Source organism: Gopherus flavomarginatus, chromosome 18, assembly GCF_025201925.1.
Source record: "Gopherus flavomarginatus isolate rGopFla2 chromosome 18, rGopFla2.mat.asm, whole genome shotgun sequence".
NCBI lineage: Eukaryota > Metazoa > Chordata > Testudines > Testudinidae > Gopherus > Gopherus flavomarginatus.
Genome location: NC_066634.1, coordinates 18,148,849 through 18,171,475, shown reverse-complemented (window position 1 = coordinate 18,171,475; position 22,627 = coordinate 18,148,849). Strand labels below are relative to the sequence as shown.

General features: G+C 59.4%; 2 protein-coding genes across 3 annotated transcripts; one reads left to right on the top strand and one right to left on the bottom strand.

The window, feature by feature from the left end:
* The first annotated feature begins 1,152 nt into the window (after positions 1-1,152).
* Positions 1,153-18,445, top strand: LIG1 (DNA ligase 1). 2 transcript variants are annotated; one of them, XM_050927775.1, is made up of 27 exons: positions 1,153-1,276; positions 1,634-1,767; positions 2,513-2,590; positions 2,697-2,889; positions 3,447-3,582; positions 4,630-4,728; positions 5,518-5,712; positions 6,226-6,349; positions 6,846-6,944; positions 7,631-7,687; positions 7,778-7,950; positions 8,770-8,936; positions 9,528-9,604; positions 10,112-10,203; positions 10,291-10,390; positions 12,518-12,603; positions 13,127-13,242; positions 13,331-13,426; positions 13,617-13,727; positions 13,870-13,941; positions 14,085-14,229; positions 14,348-14,430; positions 15,539-15,691; positions 16,419-16,472; positions 16,941-17,084; positions 17,387-17,479; positions 18,159-18,445. In XM_050927775.1, the coding sequence occupies exons 2-27, from the start codon at positions 1,751-1,753 to the stop codon at positions 18,240-18,242; spliced, it is 2,844 nt and encodes a 947-aa protein (XP_050783732.1). In that variant the 5' UTR covers positions 1,153-1,276; positions 1,634-1,750; the 3' UTR covers positions 18,243-18,445. The 2 variants fall into 2 exon arrangements, with proteins under 2 accessions (XP_050783732.1, XP_050783733.1); XM_050927776.1 differs by lacking the exons at positions 1,153-1,276; positions 1,634-1,767; positions 2,513-2,590; positions 3,447-3,582 and having other exon boundaries at positions 2,814-2,889.
* Positions 18,446-19,001: 556 nt separating this feature from the next.
* On the bottom strand, positions 19,002-21,700 carry ATF5 (activating transcription factor 5). The gene is made up of 3 exons (XM_050927858.1): positions 21,495-21,700; positions 20,208-20,504; positions 19,002-19,798 (listed from the first exon to the last, which is right to left on the bottom strand). The coding sequence occupies exons 2-3, from the start codon at positions 20,371-20,373 to the stop codon at positions 19,032-19,034; spliced, it is 933 nt and encodes a 310-aa protein (XP_050783815.1). The 5' UTR covers positions 20,374-20,504; positions 21,495-21,700; the 3' UTR covers positions 19,002-19,031.
* Positions 21,701-22,627: the final 927 nt, after the last annotated feature.

Sequence of the window (22,627 nt, the reverse complement as noted above, 5' to 3'; positions counted from 1 at the left end):
CCCCTCTCCAGCTGCTGGCTCTTCTCATAGTCTTAATATTCATTGCTTGAAAAAGTCTGTCTCTAGCGGCCTAGGTGTGTGGAAAAGATCTCAGAGTGCCCATAACATAACCAGTGTAGGGACATCTGCCTGAGCAGCTGGAGAGTCTGGCCCCACTCAGCTAGGGGAAGTGTGACCTGCCCCGCTCAGCTCCACTCCAGGATGTGCTAACTCTGCTGCTCAGTGCCGATGCTGATTTCGATATCAGCTCTGGCAACTGATTCATGCCATGGGACAGTGGCAGGGTCATGTCCTGGCAGTGACACAGGCCACTGCTCTGTCACTCCCAGGAAGAAGGAGACAGCAGAGTCCCTGGCACCTTCAGTGTCCACTGAGGGCCTGAGCCTGAAAAGCCACACATTAATGGGCTAGACCTCTGCCCTGGGCAGCATGCGCAGGCGGCTTGGCCTGGTGCTAGCCCCAGGCAGAGTGGGAGGGAAGCAGCCCTGTGGCTAAGGGGTTCCCAGGCAACAACATGGGGATTCCAGGAGCTGGGTAAATGGGCCATGCAGGGTGGGGCAGGGATGTGATAGCGCACCATGGGGGAGTGCCCCAGGGGTGGGGGCAGGGATGCTATAGGGCACCATGGGGGAATGCCCCAGGTGTGGGGGCAGGGATGCTATAGGGCACCATGGGGGAGTGCCCCGGGTGTGGGGGCAGGGATGCTATAGGGCACCATGGGGGAGTGCCCCGGGTGTGGGGGCAGGGATGCTATAGGGCACCATGGGGGAATGCCCCGGGGGTGGGGGCAGGGATGCGATAGGGCACCATGGGGGAGTGCCCCGGGGGTGGGGGCAGGGATGCGATAGGGCACCATGGGGGAGTGCCCCAGGGGTGGGGGCAGGGATGCTATAGGGCACCATGGGGGAGTGCCCCAGGGGTGAGGACAGGGGTAAGAAGGCCATTCTGTAGATTGGGCGGGTGGGGGTTGGACACTGGCACGAGTGAGACTACATTTCCCAGCATGCCCCTGGGTCGGTAAGACAGCAGGCGTGAGGCTCAATTTCCCAGCATGCCCCTGGGTGTGTTTCCCGAGCCCGGAGAGTCTGCCGCTACCAAGACTACATTTCCCAGCGGGCGCAGCGCTCTAGTTTTTGCATTGCGCGCGCGCGGCGCAGGTCGGCTGTTGTGACGTCAGGAGCTCGGTGCCTGTCGGAACGCGGCGGGTTGGATTTTCCCCGCGAAAGGGCGGTGGGAGGCGCGAGCCCCGGGCTGGACTTGGGCGGGAGGCCCGCAGGTAGCCGCGCGCCCCTGGAGTGGGGACTGTTGGCGACAGAACGTTGGAGGCCAACGGCCGCGCGCGGCCCCTGTGGGGCAGAAATGGCGGGAAAAGGGGCTGCCCCTCCCCCTCTCAGCCCAGCCACCTGCTCCCCCGCTCCCAGTCTGGTCCAGCGAATCCAGCCCCTAGCAATGACCCTGGCGCTTCCCAGGGGGCAGGCCCTGGCCCCTGGCTCGGGCTGAGCAGTGGGGACGGGGCCCAGTGCCTAGGCAGGTGGTTTCACCTTCCTGTCTGTGCTGCAGGCTCAGGCCTGCCCTGCTCTGCCCCAGCTTCAGGGCTCGGGCCTCTCACCTCTGTCCCCTTTTCTGCCTGCAGCTGGAGCCGCCATGGTGGAGGGGCACTGAGCGATCGCTGGTGTTTGGCTCAACTGACGTGCCAGAAGGGCCGTGCATTTGCCTGGCCTGCAGCGGCAGCTGCCCCCAACCCCCCGCAATGCAGCGCCCCATCACGTAAGTAATGCCCCCCAGGGGGCTGGAGCCTCGCCACCCCCTTGCTGCCCCACAGGGGAGCGGTGAGGGAGCAGGGAATGGGAGAGGCTGCTTGTTCCTTGCCAGCCTCGTGCCTCCATCCCTGTGGCAGCAGAGCCCGCCTGTGCTTCCCTGCCCCCAGTGGCGTGTCTCAGCCCCCTGGGGAAGGCACAGGCCCTGCCTGCACTGTTTGGTGTGTTGCCTTTCAGAGCTGAGGCTGGTCCCTGGGTCTCCTGGCCTGTCTCTCTTGCTGTTAGCCTGTGCTCAGCGCTGTGAGCACCAGTACCTGAGTGTCTCAGAGCGCCTGCCCTGTAGGATGGCCCTGCAGAGACTTCCTGCCCCACAGAGCTCTGGCCACATGTGCCCCCTGCAAGATTATAACACGGCTTGCAGCTAAGTGAAGCATAGACAAGAGCTGCTTCTTAGCGTGTGTGGGATGATGCAGTGAGCCCACGGATGGGGCAATGCAGCAGTTGTTCTGGGTTTTGCTGGAGCACTCCAGGCCCTTCTGTTGGACCTCCATGCAGTTAGAGAGCCTGGGGCTGCCAATGCAGGGCTTTCTCATTGTACTGCAGCTTGTTGCCTGGATGACTAAATATATCAGGTGACTAGTGGGAGCCTTGATGGACTCCTGTGCTGGGCTAAAGGGATTTCCTTTCCCCAAGAGTCTGTCTAGTCTACCCATGCAGGGGTGTTAGTCAGGCATTTCTGTTGTTGCTTTGGCCAGGTCATTTTTCCAGCCCATGAAGGCTGTGAAAGAGGAGGAGAAGATTGGACTGCCAGCAGAGGAGGATTCAACCAGCCAGTGAGTTACTGCCGGGCTCCATTACGCACCATGGGGGACAGTTGGGGCAGGGTCTCGCTGGCGTTGGTCCCGGGGCCATCCTCTCTGACCCACAGCTTCGTTACAGGCTCTCAGAGGCAGCTGCGATGCAGAGAAATGGCCTGAGCCTCTGTGTGGACTCCCCAGTGAAATCCGCTGCCAAGAGGCCCCTGCGCCGGGTCTTGGAGAGCGACAGTGACGAGGAGGAGGCCGTGCTAACAGCCCGAGCAGAGACGGAGCCCATACAGGACAAAAGCTTAGAGAGAGCCAGCAGCAAGCAGGTATTTTCTGCGCACCCCCATCTCTCCCCTGGAACCCCCATGGAGCTAGCCTGGGATCCTGCATCCCCCCAGCACCAACTGGAGTGTAGGCTGCTCCATGTTACCCTTCACTCGGTCTGCACCAGCCCAATGCCTCCTCCATGCCTTGCCTTAGTGCCCTTCACTCCAGTGAGGCCCTGGGCTCCCCCTTGAATATGCCCCCAATGCTAGTCCTGTAGTGTGTCCTGGGCAGAGTGCCTTCTGCTGGTTGGAGAGATATATATAGTACAGTGTCCTGTGTGCTGCTACAGAGACCTCCCGTGTGTGCACCCTCCTTCCACTTGGAGCTCTCCTGAAGATGGCTGTTTTGCCCGCTGTATCCCTCTCAAGCCTCCTTGGAACCCCTGCCCGACTTTCTTCCAGGAACCTGCTGAAAGGGCCCATGCTGGCCCCTCTCTTGGGGCTGAGTGCTGCTCCCACCCCACCTTGCCCAGTGCTAGTGATACAGCCAGGTGGGCTGTGGTTTGTGCTCCATGTCTCTTTCCTGCCTGTAGCACTCTTGGGGAATTGTCTTTCAGGAGCCTATGCAAACTCCTCAGTCTGATATCTCTGCGGATAGCCCCTCACCAAGCAGTAGCCACTCTGCTGGAGACAGCCCGGCCCTTTCTGACTCCCCTGCCAACAGCCATGCTGGCATCCCCAGACGCAGGACCGGTAAGGACCCTGCCCGGATGTGATCATGCCCTCACTCTCTCCTTGGGCACCCTTTCCGAGTGGCAGGCCTCTACCTGCACTCTCCCAGAGTGGGCCTCCATAGTTCAGCCCATTTTAGGATGGATCACCTGGCTACCAGGCCCTTTTTTCCATTGTCAGGGTTCCTGAGCTGGTGTCTCAGGCCCCATGCAATCAGGCTCCTAGCTCTCCAGCCATTGCTTTTCTTGCACAGAGACGTGCATCTCTCTCCCATCTGACCAGTGTTTTTCCAGGCTGCACATGATCCCTGCCTGCCCTGTGTTGTTCCCAGCAAATCAGTCTAACCAATGTCTATGTTTTGCTTGCTCTTCGAAGGCTATGAACAATGTAATTGCCAGCAGTTAATATGTTGTGCTCTCCTTGGGCCATGCTTTGTTGATCTCTCCTCGTTAAATCCCATCCACGCTGTTCGTTTGCCTTTTCTCCCTTGGGCCCAGACAGGGACCTGCCCATGTGTTGGGGTCCTGGACTCCAGAAGATGTTTTTCTGGTTGCTATTCTCCCTTCCTTTTGGCTTTCTGCTGGCTTGGGCTTCTGTCTTGGGGAATGTTGGAGCTGGTAGAACAATGTAGAGTGAGACACGTCGGTGCCTCTCTGCAGCACAGTTGTGTTTATGGCTGCCACATTCCCTCTGCCAACCAAGTCACTCAGGCCTCAGCGTTCACAAAGGGCCTGATCTTGGGTACCTAGCTGTGCTCCATTCTCAGAGGGGCTAAGCACCCAAGCTCCACTGAAGTCAGCTGGAGAATTGAGGGTCAGGCAGGGCACCTAAAGCTAGAGGGGCCTCTGGATGAGTTTGGCCTCATTGGGTGCTGTAGGTGACTGTGCTGGCCTGGCATGCTCTCTGTAACCCAGTGCTGCTCCTGCTTCTGCACCCTGGCACTTGTGCACCTCTGGACTCCGCACCCCTTCTTTTCCCACAACTTGTCCTGGTCCAAAGACTCGGGGCTGGCTCCAGAGACCCCTCCCAGTAGTTTGCAGGAGGCTGACTCTAATCTCTGCTCCTCAGCTCGCAAGCAGATCCCCAAACGCAAAATAGAGCTGTCAACTAGCAGGGAGAACAACAGGCATGAGGAGCCGAGTGCCAAGAGATGCCGGGAAGAGCAAGGTAAGAGTGTGCCAGCAGTTGCTCTGGGAATGCAGAGTCTCCCTTCCCTTCTCTGGATATCTCCTGCTGCTTCCCGAGTGACATCCCCAAGGTGATCTGTGTGTCCTTGCTGGGGGCTCATTTGCTTGGCCTTTTCCCAGGGGTGCTCAAGACCTGAGTACTCCCCCGACGCAGGGGCCTGTATTGCACTACCATACCTGCAACCAGGAGGTGGCAGCAGTGAGCTTGCTGTAGGCATCCTGTGTAGAGCAGTGACTCCCAACCTTTCCAGACTACTATACCCCTTTCAGGAGTCTGATTTGTCTTGTGTACCCCCAAGTTTCACCTCACTTAAAAACTATTTACTTACAAAATCAGACATAGAAATACAAAAGTGTCCCAGCACACTATTACTGGAAAATGGCTTACTTTCTCATTCTTACCATATAATTATAAAATAAATCAATTGGAATACAAACATTGTACTTACATTTCAATGTATAGTATATAGAGAAAAATAAACAAATAATTGTATGAAATTTTAGTACTGACTTTGCTTGTGCTTCTTATGTAGCCTGTTGTGAAACTAGGCAAATATCGAGATGAGTTGATGTATTCCCTGGAAGACCTCTGCATACCCCCAGGGGTATGTGTATCCCTGGTTGAGAACCACTGTTGTAGAACCCATCCTCTTTGGGACAGGCTCTCACCCCTCATCCCCAGCTGCATGGATCAATCAGGTGCCTAAGTATGGGGTCCCTCCCTACACCCTGTGTGCCTGATCGGCTGTGGGCTTCTGTTCTGCTGCAGGCCCAGGAGATGAGGCAGGCAGGGGAGTAAAGGAAGAAGTAGCCATGGAAATGCAAGAGGTGAAAGAACTGGCTGAAGTTAATGGCACTTTGGAGGAGGGGGCTGTGAACAAGGGAGAAGAGGAGTGCGCTGGAGGGGGAGCCCAGGAGAAGCCTGAGCCACCCAAGCCCAGCAGAGCCATCTCCAGCTTCTTCGGTGAGTGTGGGGGCAGTGTAGCCCTGCTGGTTCAGGGACCGCTGGACTGGGGTGGGGGCTGGGCATGGGGAGCCGCTTTCTAGCACGAGGCATAATCCATCGCTTATGTGTGGGGTCAGACTGTCCCCAACTGAGATCTCCGATCTGGAGATGCCATGTAGGAAACCACCTCGTAAATGTCGGCAGCAAGGCTCAGCGACACTGTTCTTGGCACTTTCCAGAGCAGAGCTGCTCTCAGGTGGAAGGTCACCTCCCAATAGGTGGGAGAACAGTCCTGGCCCAGGACGGACAGACCCAGGGAGGGGACCGGAAGCCATCCTGGCCCCCAGCATGGGAGGGGCATGGGAGCTGGGTGGATCTGGAGATTGGTGTGGAGAGCTGATGTGCGCAGATCCTGGGGAGGGGGGCCTATCTTTAAAGGCAGTGGGGCTCCCCTGTGGGTATCTTGCAGGCAGGTGGGCCTACTCTCCCCCAATGAATAAAGTGCTGTGTGGACCTTTACATCCCACATAGCCCCCAAGAAGGTGCCAGAGGCAAAGGCAGGGAAGGCAGATGAATGTGCAGCAGTGGAGATACCACCTCCCCCAACTGGCTCAGCCACCGTGAGCAGCAATGGGAGTGATGGCACAGCTGGCAGGTAGGGAGCTGTGGACATGGAGCATCTCCTGTGCCTGGCGCTACACCCCACCCACGCAGTGGGGGAACAAGCACACTGTTGGCCAGTACCTATGTGGGATTGCACTCCTAGCGAGGGCAGCAGCCTCTCCCAGGCAAGCATGGCTCTTTTTGGGGGTGGCAGGAGACAGCATCAGTTTATGTCCTCCCCCCTGTGAGGTACAGTTCCTGCAAGGGCAGCGCATCCCAGCCAACATACGCCCTGGGCTGCACCCAGGCCGATGTGCACACAGAGTGTCCTGTGACACTGCAGCTTCTCCCATGCGTGCATTGGTGCAGCTGGGTACCTGTCTCATTCATGCGATAATGGTGCCTGTTGCTACCTGTGCTGGGCTCCCCTCGCTGGGGGTGCTAGTGCAAGCAAATTGTTGGGAGACTCTCAGAAACACTAGTGCAGTGGGGCCTGTGTACTGGACTTGGTGGCTTCCTATCTCTCTTTGGCTTTGTGATCCCTCCAGTTTCTCCAAGCCAGTTGTGCCACTGGACCCCATGGAGTACAATCCTTCAAAGAGCAGCTACCACCCTGTCCAGGATGCCTGCTGGGGACATGGTCAGAGGTGAGGGGGCCATGAAGAGGGCAGTGCTCCCTTATGGAGCCTGCAAACCCTACCCCATGTGGGGGCAGGAGTGGGGAAAGGAAGGATGTAATGGGAGGAGCATACCAGGGTGCTTCCCCTGCTATCAGTGCTCTCCTCATATCACAGAGCTGTCACCATTCTCCTTTGTGCCACATCTGGTTCCAGAAGAGCAGCAGGTTGTTCTGCACTGGCAGTGGGGGAAAGCACATGGCCTAAAAAGCTTCATTGAGGAGTGATGGTGCAGGGCGGGTTGGGCTGCCCTGAGGATTCATATGTGAGATTCCCTAGGGCAGATAGAGCTGCAGTGTGAGTCTTCGGTGTGGAGCCTCAAGTCTGTTGGCCTGGCCCAAGGCTCTGAGTTTCAGTGCTATACTTGCAGTTGAAGATACAGCAAGTTCCTTGGGAGCTGTGTGGGGGGCTGCAGGACTAGGTGATGGGCCTAGGAACATGCAGTGAGCTGGCAGGAGAGCAGGCAATAGAACCCAGGAGTCCTGGCTCCCAGCTGTCCCTGCTCCAACCACTAGAACCCATTCCCCTGCCAGGGTCAGGAATAGAACCCAGGAGTCGTGGCTCCTGCCACTCTGCTCTCCCCACTAGTCCATGGTCACAGGGAGAGGAAATGTGCTGGGGTGGTGTTTCTGACAGACCTGTGTCTGTCTCTGCAGGGTCCCCTACCTGGCTGTGGCTCGGACCTTTGAGCGGATTGAGGAGGTGTCTGCCCGGTAAGGCCCTGCTGTGCTTCTTCTGCCTGGACTGCTAGGTTGTGTTAGCGATGGGTGATGCCTTTTCCTCATTCTGTGTGTGTGTTCCAGGCTGAAGAACATTGAGACCCTGAGCAACCTCTTCCGCTCAGTGGTCGCCCTGTCACCATCTGACATTCTGCCCTGCATCTACCTCTGTCTGAACCGCCTGGGCCCTGCCTACAAGGGGCTGGAGCTGGGCATCGGCGAGACCATCCTCATGAAGGCTGTTGCACAGGCAACGGGTAGGGACCAGGCAGGAGGCCCCTGGCTATGCTATGGCCTTCATCCCTGCTGACTCTGGGTGTCAGGTGTGTGGCTCCTGGGCAGTGGGACCCTGGCTTTCTACCCACTTATAGGCATGGGGGCGCTGGCATAGGGTGTGCCCACTTTGAGTTACCACAGTAGCCGATAGCGTCTGAGGGCCAAGATTGTCTTCCTGTGACTAGTGAGCATTCCCTCTCCCAGAGTGCATGACTCCAGGTGCTGGTCTCTGTGTGTCTTCAGGCTCAATCTCCCCTTGGGGTACTAGGGCTGAGCAGCCCAGATTTTCCCAGCATGCACTGCTACATGCACAGGCAGCACTGTGGTTGCAGGTGCACTGACTTGAGTGTTGGGAGAGACACTGGAGTGTGTAACAGGTTTGGGGTGTCACAGCCTGGGTGAGAAATCCCTGCTGTATTTGCAATCTGGACAGGCCAAGCTGCCACCTCAAATGTGGGGGCTGGCCCCAAAAGACAGGGCCCCAAGAGGCTGCCCCCATCTCCTAGCACTGCCTGCGTAGCCAGGGTCTGGCCGTTGCCTGCTTTGGGCACACCCAGAAGGAAATAGCCTTCAGCCCCCAGCAGTGGGGGGATCTGGGCTTTAAGCCTCACAGTGCAATAGCTGATATGCCCCTCCCTGGTGCCTGGGCACCCTGACTTGCACTGAGCAGCAGGCCCTCTCATTTGGGGAATGGCAAAGGGGTGGGGGACGCTGGTCAGGCCAGCCATGTCCTGAGGGCACTGTGGTGTGCTGGGTAAGCTGCCAGCTTGGGAACCTCCCTCCCTCCCTGTTGCCTGCAGGCCGCCAGCTGGATCAGATCAAAGCCGAGGCCCAGGAGAAAGGGGATCTGGGCTTAGTAGCTGAGAGCAGCCGCAGCAACCAGCGCACCATGTTCACGCCACCCAAGCTGAGTGCTGCCGGGGTCTTCAGCAAGCTACAAGAGATTGCCAGGATGACAGGCAGTGCTGTGAGTGGGATGGGGCTGTTCACATAGGTGGAGCTGGTGGGCTTGGCCTGTCTGACCTGGCTCCGCGTCCCTCTGGCAGGGCTGTAGCCAGCTCAGCCCTGGGCATGCAGAGTGCTCAAGCTTTTCACAGCTACTGGCTGCCTAGAGAGGCTGGCTCCCAAGAGGGGTGGAGAAGTACCCCAGGTGTTCCTGGCCCTGCCAAGGCCTCTGGCTCTAGGGGTGGCATGGCCACCTCTTGGCTGGCTCCTCAGGATGACAGGGCTTTCTGCGCCATTACTCCCATGCTAGGGTGTTGGCCTGCAGCCCCCTGTAATAATCATGGAAGGGGTGGTGCGGGGAGGGGTGGTTTACATTTGTGATGCAGCCCTTCCCCAAGGGCCTAAGCTACTGCATGAGGCCAGGCTGGCCTGGGTGGGAGGGCCTGAGGGCACTGGGAGTGGAGACCATGTGGGAGCAGAAGACAAGGCAGGGGGTGCAGCAGACAGCCAGGTTGGTGGATGCTGCAGCCCCCTCCTGGCCCAGTGTGTGTTTGGCCCGGGCTTGGCTCAGCTGGGCTGTCTGTCCTTCTCTCCCCCCTGCCCCCCCCCCAAGTCCATGAACAAGAAGATCGACATCATCAAAGGACTGTTTGTGGCCTGCCGGCACTCGGAAGCTCGCTACATCACTCGGTGAGTCATGCTATCCCTCCTGCATCCCAGGGCCTGGCAAGGCCTGTGTCAGTATCACCATGCTACTCTTCCAGCCAGAACTGCTCTCACGCTCTGCCATGGCTCTGCCAGAACCTTCCAGTCCAGCCCTGAGTTCCCCACAGCTCTCCTGCTGCCTCTCAATCCTGACTTGCAGCATGCTGCTATCCCAGCCCGAGGCTCTGCCCACCTGCAGCTCTGCCGGTGCCCCTCAATCCCCACCTGCAGCCCCCTGCTGTCCCAGCCCTGGGCCCCCCTCCTGCCTTCCCCCCTGCCTGGGCTCCTCAATCCTGACCTGCAGCCCCCTGCTGACCCAGCCCTGGGCTTCGCACTCTGAGCCCAGCTCTGCTGGGGTCCTCAATCCCCATCCACAGCCCACTGCTATCCCAGCTCTCAGCTCCTGTCCACCTCCCTGCCAGTTCAGCCAGTGCTCCTCTATCCTGACCCACAGCCTTATGATGTCTCTCTGTCCTCCCTTGTGTATTCCAGGTCCCTGGGCGGGAAGCTTCGGATTGGGCTGGCAGAGCAGTCAGTGCTGTCAGCCATTGCCCATGCTGTGTCTCTTACTCCCCCAGGACAAGGTGAGTCCATGGGATAGGGCACTGTGGGGCTGGGTGCCCTGGTGGGAGTTGTAAGTGAATGGGAAGTGATGTGTACTTCTCTTGCAGGGTTTCCTCCAGAGGTGCTGGATGCTGGCCAGGGCAAATCTGCAGAGGCACGCAAAGCCTGGCTGGAGGAGCAGACCCAGATCCTCAAGCAGACCTTCTGGTGAGTGCTGCCTTTGCCCATACCAGGGTGGGCGCAGAGCCACAGCCACGCAGAGTTCCTTGTGCTAGGGCAGCTGCCAGAGCATGACCAGCAAGACCCCCAGCCTTCCATCTCTGTCTTCAGGACCTCCCAGAGGTGGGGATAGGGGCTGGGAATCATGCCCTGGGGATGGCATGCAGGGTGGCCTGGGAATCTGGCTGTCTGGGGGTTCTGCTGCTGTTAAGGCATTGAGTAGTCAGCATGTCCTTGCCTGGAGAGCTCATCTGTATCTCCAGCACTGTTGGTGTGGAGGCTGTAGCAGGGCAAATGTCCTCCTGCCCTTGCAGTGCAGTGTAAGATTTGTTGTCTCGGGGCTCATGCTGAGGATCAGTCCTTCCTTCTTCCCAAGATCACCACATGCTGCCACCCTGCCCTGATCCCTGCCGGCTGGTTCCCCAGGGCAGAGGCAGTGCCCAAAGAGCAGCATTCTTCCATCTCTGTATTGCCTTGGGCTGACAAATTCCTTTGAATCCCTCCTGGAAGCTGGGCTCTTCCTGGGGTAGTGCTGGCTGGCGGGTGATGGGCATGGGATCCGCACACATCCTTGGCTGGTAGGGTCTGTTCCAGGGAGTGCCAGCCGGTGTCTGAATTCCCTCCAGAAGCGCGAAGTGCACCATCTCCTCTGGCTTTTAGTGCTGAGGGGTGCATGGCTGCACATGGGGCTCTCTCTGGGGATGGATTGTATCCTGCTGCATCGTGCTCCAGCTCCTTTTAGAATACCTTTAGCTCCTGTGTAATTGGCAGCTCATGCACCACTTTGATCATCTGTATGTGAAAACTGCATTCTGTTGTGGCTCTTTCACCATCTCCCAGTGGGTCTGTCCTTGTGAGGGGAGACCAGTGCTGCTTTGTCAGAGGGTCCCATTGTGAGCTTGATATATGAAACGCACCCTGTTGTGGACTTGAATCCACTCACTGTCGAGAGGTTACACTCTGCTCCAGTACTGCTGTGTGTTCATTCTCCCGTGGTACCAACTGGAACCTCATTTTATCCATTCAGAGGAAACCCCACGGTGAGCCCTGCTCCATAGCCCCGTCCCCTGGGAGCTTCTTCCCTGCACCTGCCTTGCAGTGCAGTGTAGTTTGTGTTTGTTACCTGGCTGCTTTGAGTGGCATGCAGTACTTCTGCAAAGTGGTTCCTTGGTGTGCTGACTCACTGCTCTGGATGCCTTTGCGTTGGGGGTAGTTGCTTCCACAAACGAACCTGGGCTCCGCTGTTCACTTTCTCTTGTTTTCTCTTTCTCCATGCAGAACGACTGGCACTTGAGCTTGCTTCCTGGATGTTAGGGGAGCACAGATAAATTGGTCCCCAGCTAGCCTAGTTAGCATTCTTACCTTGCTCTGCAGCACAGAGCTTGGCTCCCGGTGTGATGTGACATGTTTGAATGGCTGTGTGTGGTGGTTTCCATCCTCCTTCTGGAAGGCAATGTCAATGCCCAGCTGATTGGGAAGAATGCTCCTTGCCCTAGGGAGGGGAGTGCACAGCATCTGTAACCCCAAGGGAAATAACTGAACAGCTCCAGCTGATGCTGGCTCTAGGACTGGGGTTCTCAAACTGAGGGTTGGGACCCCTCAGGGGATCGTGAGGTTATTATATGCGGGGTCTTGAGCTGTCAGCCTCCACCCCAAACTCCGTTTGCCCTCCAGCATTTATAATGGTGTTAAATATATAAAATTTTTTTTTTCATTTATAAGGGGAGTCGCACTCAGAGGCTTGCTATGTGAAAGGGGTCACCAGTACAAAAGTTTGAGAACCACTGCTCTAGGGTGCATTCTCTGTGATGCTCCAGGAGAGAGAACGACAAAGCAGGGAGTCTTCAGAGATGCATGAGCCTGGTGGCCTGTCCCAGAAGGGCTGCCCCAGGCTGTCGCAGTTCAGGGCTGTCTCACAGTGGTGTCCAAGGGCAGTGGGTGAGATAAGGGAAGTTGCCTCAGAAGCACCATCACCCAGCCATCCAGAGAACTCTGTTGACCCCAGCTCCGGTGGGCTGGAGCTGTGTGAGGTCCTGGTGCTTCCCCATGGGACAGAGTGCGGGGAGTGAGCGAAATGGAGACTGGCAAGAGGCCTCATCTGTGTTTGTGTTTCAGTGAGTTGCCTAGCTATGACATCATAGTCCCCATCCTGCTGGAGCATGGAGTGGAGAGCCTGCCACAGCACTGCAAGATCACCCCAGGTACCGTCAGCTCCCTGGCACCAGAGGCCCCCACCTAGCACCTCCTGCACCTGCATGGCCTCCTGCACCATGGCATAGCCTCCCCGCCCTTCCCATCTGCACCCCTCCTTCTATGTAATGGGCCTGTTTCAATTGTACTGTGGCAAGGCCAGGTGCTATGATAGTGTGCAGTGCCAATTTGGATTGGGGAGGGGCTGGGTCAGAGTCAGTGTGTACTCTGGGTCAGCATGCAGTTGGCATGTGGTGAGTGAGTCAGACAGACTGCTGTGGGGCAGTACCCAGTGTTGTGCTGTGGGGGAGCAGGACAGACCTACTGTGCTGTGGGGCAGGGCCTGGCGTGATGTGTATGTGCAGGGCCCACCTGGCATGGGGGGATGTGCACAGACTGCTGTGGGGCAGTGCCCAGTGCTGTGATGTGTGTGCAGTGACTGGTGCAGGGGGTCCAGCTCCTGGCCATGTCCGTTGGATGCTGCTGCCATCCATGTGCTGATGATTCTGATGCCCCAGTGCGTGGCCTCCCTAGGGATCCCGCTGAAGCCTATGCTGGCCCAGCCCACCAAGGGCATTGGGGAGGTGCTGAAGCGTTTTGAGGAGGCTGCCTTCACCTGCGAGTACAAGTATGATGGAGAGCGAGCCCAGGTAACCATGCCATATCCAGAAACCATGGGGGACCCCCCCCCTCCCCACAGCCTCCACTGTGTCTCATTGTGCCCACTCCACTGCCCAGATCCACATTTTGGAGAATGGGGATGTGCACATCTACAGCCGCAACCAGGAGGACAACACTTCCAAATACCCTGACGTCATCAGCCGCATCCCCAAGGTAAGGGAGTGGGGACATACAGTGCTGGGGGGTGCCAACAGGCAGGAACACTTAAGGGGTAGGTGTCGTGTTCCCCCACCCAGCAGCAGGAAATGGAAGGAGGTGGGGCAGGGATACAGCTGGGGGCTGCAGTGCTATTGGCCCCATGAGCCAGCCCTCTGTCCTTCCATGCATTGACACCCCCGTGCAGGTGAAGAAGGGCAGTGTGCAGTCGTGTATCCTGGATGCTGAGGCTGTAGCCTGGGACCCTGAGAAGAGGCAGATTCAACCCTTCCAGGTCCTGACCACGCGGAAGCGCAAGGTGAGGAGCAGTTCCTGTGGAGAGGGGTGTGGGGCTGGTCCCTGGGTTGGCGGGTGAAGCGGGGAAGAGGGTAGAGCTGGTGGCACAGAGAGCAGGGCTCATGGGGAGGGGCAGTAACCTCTGCTGCTGGCTGTTTCCTCAGGACGTGGAAGCTGCTGAGATCCAAGTGCAGGTGTGTCTGTATGCCTTCGACGTTCTGTACCTCAATGGGGAGGTGAGTGTCCTGCCTCTGCTCCCTAACCCCCTTGGCCTCACCCCTACTGTCTGCACCTCACTGCAACCCCCCACATGCTATCTGCTCCATCCTTTATGTCCCACTTGCCTGTGACCGAGTACGGTGCCCCTCTGTCCCTGCAGTCCCTAGTGAAGGAACCATTCTCCAGGCGCCGTCAGCTGCTGCACGAGTCTTTTGTGGAGACGGAGGGGGAGTTCCTGTTTGCCACCTCCATGGATACCTGCAGCCTGGACGAGATCTCTGAATTTCTTGACCAGTCCATCAAAGGTGAACTGTAGGGGGTGGGGATGCACTGCCCTGCCTGTTAGGGAGACTGGATTAAGCACTGGCAATGGGTGAGGGGAGATGGGGCCTGCCAGGCCTTGGTAACCAGCCTCTCTCGCAGACTCCTGCGAGGGCCTCATGGTCAAGACCTTGGAGGTGGATGCAACGTACGAGATCGCCAAGAGATCCCACAAGTGGCTGAAGGTGAGAAAGCCTTGCTGGTGGAGTGGGGACCACATGTCCTACTTCGCTGGCGGTCAAGTCAGTGGCACACAGCACAAGAAGCTCTTAATGTAACAGAGAGAGGAAGTGTCAAGTAGAGCCCATTTTGGTCAGCCCTGAGTCCAGCCAACCTGTGGTGAACGACCTTTTCAGGCTCTGTCTTTTCCATAGTAAGTTCCTGGGAGAGAGCAAGAGAAGCTTTTTCCAGAGCCCACACTTATCCCTTCTGGTCACCTAGTTTCTTGCTGAGCTTGTCAATCTAGGAGTCATTAGAGCTGAGCCTCCAGTCCTTCCACGCATTGAGACACCTCCCCCACCCCGTCCAGGTGAAGAAGGGCTCAGTAGGCTGATGCTGTTAAGGCAGGTCAGTTTCTTAGCCAGTGGCACACAAGTGAGTGATGTGGCCAACATCATATGTGACCACCATAGGCAACCCTAGCCCAATGGATCAGGCACCCATTTTGCAGCTGGGTGAGCTTGAGGTGGCCTTTCAGAGTGAGATTGAGTGCAACTCAACCCTTCAGGTTTGTAGTTGAGCACCTTAACCACTCAGCCACCACCCCTCTATTGCTACTCCACTGGGGTTTCAGGCATTGGGGAGGTGACATGCTGTTCCAGATGGGGAGGGGGGCACCAAGAAGCTCTGGCAGCGGGAAGGGGACAGGCTATCCCACAATGTGGAGTGGGGGGCCTGTTGCTCTGACTTGGCAGTGGGGAGAGGCATCGGAGTGAGTTGGGGGCAGCTAATCATATTCTGGGCCCCTGGATGCTGCCTGGTGCCAAGGCAGATCCATCTAGGACAATGGCAGCAGGGCAAGGAGCCTCAGCTCTGGGGACACAGATTGGCATCAACTGAGAGATCCACATCCTGCCTCCTTCAGTTGCACTTGCTCCAGCCAGAGCTCCCTCTCCCATGACATGGGAACAGCAAACTATCATTGCATGAAAGTGGCTTTGCATTATGCTGCTGGCCTGGGGCTGCATGGGAGCTGTTGACCCCTGGAGGAGAGTTCTGAACCAGCCAGCTCTTAGAGGAGACAGGCCCTGTGTCCCACATATGCTGTTGCTGAGGCTGGCTCTCCTGTTGCAGCTGAAGAAGGATTACCTGGAAGGTGTTGGTGACACTCTGGACTTGGTGGTGATTGGTGCCTATCTGGGCAAGGGCAAGCGAGTAGGCATGTATGGTGGCTTCCTGCTGGCTTGCTATGATGAGGAGAGTGAGGAATACCAGAGCATCTGCAAGGTAGGGAGCGTGGGCTCTTCGCACAGGGCTGGGAACCTTCAGGCTGGTATTGCCACAGGGGCCCCTGGGAGTTGGGCTCCCATGCTGTTCTGTGCCCTATGGATGGGGCTGTGATTTGGGATTACACTAAGCACTCTTTGTGAGAATGGAGAGCAGCCCTGCCCTCTCTAGTGTCCCCCTTCTGGGCTGCTGCTTGTGGGCTGCAGCAGGGGAAGAAAAGCAGCTCCCTCCCTGGGTTAAGGGGATGGCTGTTGGATGCAGTGTGCCAGGCCCATCTGAGGGCAGTGGAACAGGCTAGAGGGAAGAGAGTGGCTCTCATGGCGGGGGGGAACCCCAGTGGGCCAAGAGTGGGAGAGGTGGGTATGCCAGGGAGATTAAGGGTGAGCAGGAGCATGCTGGGGCTGGGAGTAAGCAGGCCGGGGATGAGTGGACTTGGAGCGGGGGGTTGTGCAGGAGGTGCAAGTGAGCATACTGAGGCAGAATGAGAGTGTGGGGTCATGCAGGGGGGCACATGCAGGGAGCAGTGGTGAGCAGATTTGGCGGAGAGGGGTTGTGTGCAGTGGAATGGCAGGGATGAGCAGGGTTGGGGGAGGAGGGTCATGTGCAGGGGTGGCAGTGAGCAGCCTTGGCACAGGGAGGTCGTGTGTGGTGAAGTGAGATGGGGCAGTGAGCAGGCCAGGTTGTTGAGGAGGGCTGTTATAACAGTGACCCCTGCTTTCTCCACCAGATCGGGACTGGCTTCACAGAGGAGAGCCTGGAAAAGCAGTACAGCTTCCTGAAGGTAGGAGGCTTTGTCCAGAGCTAGCTTGCAGGGCTGTTCACAGGGAGCTCCCCCATTGTTAGCTCAGCCCAGCTGCTGGGTGCTCTTGAGGGACATGAACATTTGCCCTCTTGAGCCCTGGCTCCCTGCCCTGAGCCTGCTTCTCGGAACCCCCTGTTGGTTGCTAGAGGTAACCCCCAGGCTCCAGGAAGCTCTTTAACCTCTCTGCATGCAGTGACTTGTCCAGAGGCACTTAACTAATCAGTGGCAGAGCCCTGGGTGGAACCCAGTTCTGGTTCCCACCCCCTCCTCTAAGCATCAGACCCCACTTCCCTCCCAGAGCTGGGGCTAAAACCCAGGAGTCCTGGCTCCCAGGGCACAAGGTCTCTTGCAGTTTTGTGTAGCAGCTGTTTTGGAGTGTGCCTGGATTTAGATGCGCACCTCCAACAAACAGCCGGGCCTGTAACCCTTCCCTTCTTACTGTGGCAGGACCATGTGCTAGAGAAGCCACGGCCCTATTACCGCTGGGACAGCAGCACTGAGCCGAACCACTGGCTGGCAGCTGTGCAGGTGTGGGAAGTGAAGTGTGCTGACCTGTCCATCTCGCCTGTGCACAAGGCAGCTATAGGCCTGGTGAGTCTGGGGCAGGGCCTGTAGTGGGAGGAGGGAGAGGCCGGGGCAGAACCTGCAATCAGCCTGCAGTATGGGACCAGCCTCGGACCTCCCCTAATGGACCATCTGGGGCTGCTGTCCCTGCACTGGGAGGAGTGGAACCCCTCATCATTAATCCTGGGCTGCTGGCCCAGTCAGTTCATAGCACCCCAGTGACCCTGGGCTGTAACCTTTCCCTCGCAGCTTGGGTACACCCTCCCAACCTTCCCCCCAGGTGCCCAGCTGGCCCCATCCATGTCTCACAGACCCTTTCTGGCCCTCAGGTGGATGAGGAGAAAGGCATCTCCCTGCGCTTTCCCCGGTTCCTGCGTGTGCGTGATGACAAGAAGCCTGAGGAAGCCACCACCAGTTCCCAGGTAGCACACGGGGCAGTCTGCAGAGCACATTCCTGTCTCCTCAGCTGGACGTGAGGCTGCTGCTCTGTGGGGAACTAGTGCCAGAGGCCTGTGCCCAGGGAAGCTCTAGACTGGTATGCAGATGGCACACACAAGGAGGATGCCCATCATCCTTTCCTTCACAAGCAGTGCCTGGGGGTGACCTCTGGGACAAAGGCTGGGCACAGCAGAAATTGCTCACTATGCAGTGTTGACTGACACTGTGCTAGGGGTGCTTCACTACAGGGAGTGCAGGTATACAGTAAGGGGCATGAGCCCCTCACTTTTGGCCATACTGCTCCAGCATGGCACTAAGGGGCTCTTTCCAAGATGCTATGCTGATGCCCTTACAGCACTTTAACCCAGTCAGTGTGCTGATCCCAGCATCCTGGCTAAATCCCTCCTATGGCCAGGCTGTGCCTCCCACCAGCAGGGCACATCGCTCAGCTTGGCATGGGCTTATAGATTGTTACTGGCCTTGTCTCAGGGGCAGCAGGACTTGGCTGAGCTTCTCTGGTGAGTTGATGGGCACAGTTCCATATGTGGGGGTAGCAATGGAGATGAAATGTCTCTGAGTTAAGCCTGCCTCCTTCTCTAAGCCATGTCATTGGCACTGGATGGGGCAGGGTTGGCAGCTTCCATCCCTCTCTCTTGGCTGCAGGTGGCTGAGCTCTACAGGCGGCAGCAGCAGATTCAGAACCAGCAGCTTGTGGAGAAGGCTGAGGAGGAGTTGGACTTCTACTAGTGCTGGTGTGGGGAGCCTAGAAGGGGTAGGAGAACCCCTGTGGCTGCCAGGGCATGGATGAGGAGTGCCATAGGCTCCCTGCCTCTGGCACTGTTCCCTAGGTGCACTGAGTCCCTGGAGGGAAGGGAAATGCTGGCCTAAGGCAGCGGTATCTGTTCAGTTGTAATGAGCACTGTTGTATACAATAAACCTTCATCTCCTTAGCCACCTAGCCTTTGTGCAGACACTGTCAGCTCTGTGATGCAATGGGGAGCTCTGCTTTGAGCAGTGATGGCAGAAATGGGGTGGTGAAGTCAGCTCCCTTAAGGCTGAGGGCAGTGGGAGCCCCAACCCCCAGGGAAGAGGGAGTGCTCGCACAGCCTGAATGCAGGAACAGCCTTTATTGGCTTTTATGCTCTATAAAGTAAGCTACAAAAAAGGTCTATCTATACAAGTGGTTTTGTACATGTCTCTGCCTGTGTCTCACATGCACCCTCACTGTACCTCTCCAGCACCCCCCCACACCTTTCTTACACATCCATTCTCTGACACACCAGCACCCCCTTCCTGCAACATCCCTCCCTGGAGGCAGGGCAGACTGGCACAGGCAATGCCGGTGCTTGGAGAGCGGACATGCCTGGCAGCCTGGTCTCCCTCACAGGTCCATGTCACCCAGCATTCCCCACACGTCTAGATACTGCTTCTCTAACCCAGAGTATGGTCTAGTTTACTATCCCCTGTACCCCCCTCTACTGCATTAGGGTGTGTTGTGCTCCATGCCTGGAGGCCAGGCCTGAAGCTCTGTATCTTTCAGAGCCCCTCTCCCTCTGACTTACAGGCCATGCTGTAGACATGGGGTGGAGTTTGGGCTCGGAGCCTCTGGCTCCGGGCCTTGTAGACCTCAATGAGCAAGTCCTTGACATACTGGATCTCTCGCTCAATGGAGTCTGCCTTCTCCTTGAGCTCACGGTTCCTGGCCTCCAGGCCCTGGCACTCATCATCCAGTGCCTCATACTCAGCTCGCTTCCGCTGCCGGTACCGCAGTGCTGCTGTCTTGTTCTGGTCTCGCTTCTTTTGCTTACGATCCCCCTTTTGCTGGGGCAGGGCTAGCCCACAGGGGGCTGCTGGCTGCTCCAAGGGGCTTGGCCTGCTGCGCTTGGCTGCTGGGCTACTGGCACACTCCTCCAGCAGGCCCTGGCCAGGGCACTCCCCAGGCACCCCTGCCCCATACAGGCTGAGGAGCTCCAGGCAGCCCGAGTCAAGGGTCTGCAGTGGTGTGGGATTGTCAGAGCTGAAGGGTGGGTAGGATCCTGCTGGCCCACTCCCATCCCCAAAGGGGAAGTGGAAGGCAGGCTGGTGTGAAGGTGGTGTGCTGGGAGCTACCTGGTCCAGGCCCAGCCCAGGGGATAGTGACTCCTCCAGGAAGTAGTCCTCCATCTGCTCCAGCTCCTTCTTCAGGAGGGAGGCCATGGCCTCCAGGTCGGGCAGCGGGGGTGAGGGCAGCGATGGGTCCCCTGACTCCATCAGGAGAGAGGAGAAGTCCACCCTCTCCGTCATCCAGTCTGAGAAGCCATCGCCTGTGTGGAGAGAGCAGGCTTAGAGGCTGCAGCAGGGAGCCCTGTCAGGAACAGAGCAGCACCAGGCATGCTGCCCTCAACTTGGAATGAAGGGAAGGCTAGGTAGGCAGGTACTGGGCCTAGCCAAGCCCCTTTAGGTTTTACAGCTTGCCTTCTGCTGACCTGGCCTCAGCCTGTCCTAGGAGCCAGGTGCCCCATGGGCATTGAGACACCTGAGCAAACATCCTAACCTCTCAGCAACCCCATCTCCATCCATGGGGAAGGGCTAGGATCTCCCAGCCTGGCATATGAGAGGATTCTCATGTCCTAATAAGGCATCCATGAGACAAACTCTCTGAGGCAGCACACTCAGTATCCCTCAGCTTTCCCCCCCGCCCCCCAGTACTTCCCACTCCTGCCAGTACTATACCTGCCAGCATCATTGCCTCTGTGCCATGGGCATAGCGCCCATCCGTGGCCCCTGGCATGGGCTCATAGTGGCCAGGGATCTTGAGGAACTCGGCCCTCCAGGAGAGGGCACTAGCTGGGAGCGGAGTCTTCTCCCGGTCCAGGGTCAGTGCTGCCAGCATTGACATGGTGGGGCAGCTGTGGGTTCACGCAGGCCACAGCGCAATAGGGCAAGGGGCCAGAGCGTGATGGACAGGGGCCGTGATTCCTGCTGGCAAGAACGGTGGCAGGTAAGAAGATGGGGGCAGAGCAGGAAGACCTATAGGGGAGAGAAGAGAGGGTGAGCAGGGCCCCTGGCATGGGGGAGGGCACCCCTACATCCATGGGGGGGTTCAATCCCTCCCCCACTTCTGCACAGCAGCACCCCATAACAACGAAGGGACAACCCTGTCCCACTTCCCTCCACTCATCAAACCACATCGCCCTGCCCGGCCTGGGGGCTCAGCTCCTGCCCCTTCGCACAGGCTCAAGCCCCGGGCCGGACTAGGATACCGCCCCGTCCGCTCTACCCGTGGGGTGGGAGGAGCGAGTCCAGGGGGAGATACCTCCAGGCTGCAGCGTGATCCCAGCAGCGCCCCCCGGGGGAGCCAACCACCCCGACCCCCGGAGACACCCTGCTGCACCACTGGACGTGCAACAGTGCGCGCGCCCCCAGAGGGCCCTGGCCCCACCAACGCCCCCGTGCCCCCCGCGGGGCTGCAGGCGGGCACGGTCCCCGCCCCCCCCGGGGCTGCACGCGGGCACACGCCCCAGGATCCCCGTGCCCCCCGCGGGGCGGCACGCGCCCCGCCGCCCCCCGCGGCTGCAGGCGGGCACACGCCCCAGGATCCCCGTGCTCCCCGCGGGGCTGCAGGCGGGCACGCTCCCCGCCCCACCCCCCGGGGCTGCACGCGGGCACGCGCCCCAGGATCCCCGTGCCCCCCGCGGGGCTGCACGCGGGCACGCGCCCCGCCGTCCCCCAGGGTCCCCGTGCCCCCCGCGGGGCTGCACGCGGGCACGCGCCCCGCCGCCCCCCAGGGTCCCCGTGCCCCCCGCGGGGCTGCACGCGGGCACGCGCCCCGCCGCCCCCCAGGGTCCCCGTGCCCCCCGCGGGGCTGCACGCGGGCACGCGCCCCGGGGCTGCACGCGGGGCTGCAGGCGGGCACACGCCCCAGGATCTCCGTGCCTCCCGCGGGGCTGCACGCGGGCACGCGCCCCGCCGCCCCCCAGGGTCCCAGCCCTGCTGTCTCCGCGCCGGGGCAGCACTCACTCCATGGTGGCGGCGGGGGGCGGCGGCGCGGCGCTGCGCACGCTGGTCCGGGGTCGGGCAGGGCTAGAGAGCCATGGCGCGCGGCGCTGGGTGCGGTGTCTGCGTGTGCGGAGAGAGACGGAGTGAGGGGCGGCGAGGAGGGGCCGCTATCTATACCGCCTCCCCCCGCCCCTGGGCCGCAGTACAGCCCGTGTCCCTCCGCCCCGCCGGCGGGGCCGTGCAGCCCCCAGCCCCCTCCCCCAAAGCCCGCCCCCCCCGCGCTGTGCCTCAGGGCTGCGCGGCTGCTGCTCCCCGGCACCCCCTGCAGCGCCCCCGGGGCGGGAGCGAGGGGCCTATTTTGCGGGAGGGGGGCAGGAGCCAGCGGGCGGTGACTGGCCCGATTGCAGCAGGGTTGCATCAGCTGTGGGGAGAAGGGGGGGGCAGCGCTCGCCGCTGATTGGCCGCGGTGCGCCGGGAGCGAGGGAGCGATTGGCTGCAGGGAAAACTGGACGGCCCTCCCCCCCCCCCAGCTGCTCGGTGATGTCAGACGTCACCTGAGACAAAGTGTCTGTCTGGTCCCCACCCCCCCCTTCCACCAGTGAGCCCCTCTGACTATCCCCAGCTCCCCCGAGCAGCCCCCCAAACCTCATATCCCCGAGCACCCAGTTCCCCTCAGCACCTCTCCGGGGCACCCTGTGCTCCCCACCCAGCTCCCCCAGCACCACTCCCCAGGCAGCCAGCCAGCATCCCCCAACCCCCGGGATGAGCACACTGTACCCCCCAAACTCCAGCACCCAGGGTCTGCCCTCTCTGGCTCAGCAGGGTTCTGAGCTGAGGCCAGCACCTGCCCTGTGCTGCCCTTGCCCCGATCCCAGTGGGGAGCAGGGCCTGCCAGCCAGCCTTGGGCAACCCTGCCCTGCAGCACTGCCAGGAGCTACCCTGCTCTGTGCTCCTGGCCAGCCAGGTGCAGGGCTGGGGAGGGACACCAGGAGCATCCAGCCCTGGAGCCCCCATACGGGGCATAGGCTGGGTGCGTGGCTGGGGGCCTCCCTCAGGTCCTGGGCAAACGGCACTGAGCAGCCTGTGACCTGAACCAGGACATCATGTCTCCAGGCAAATACCAGGCTCAGGCTCCCACCAAGGATAGGGTTGGG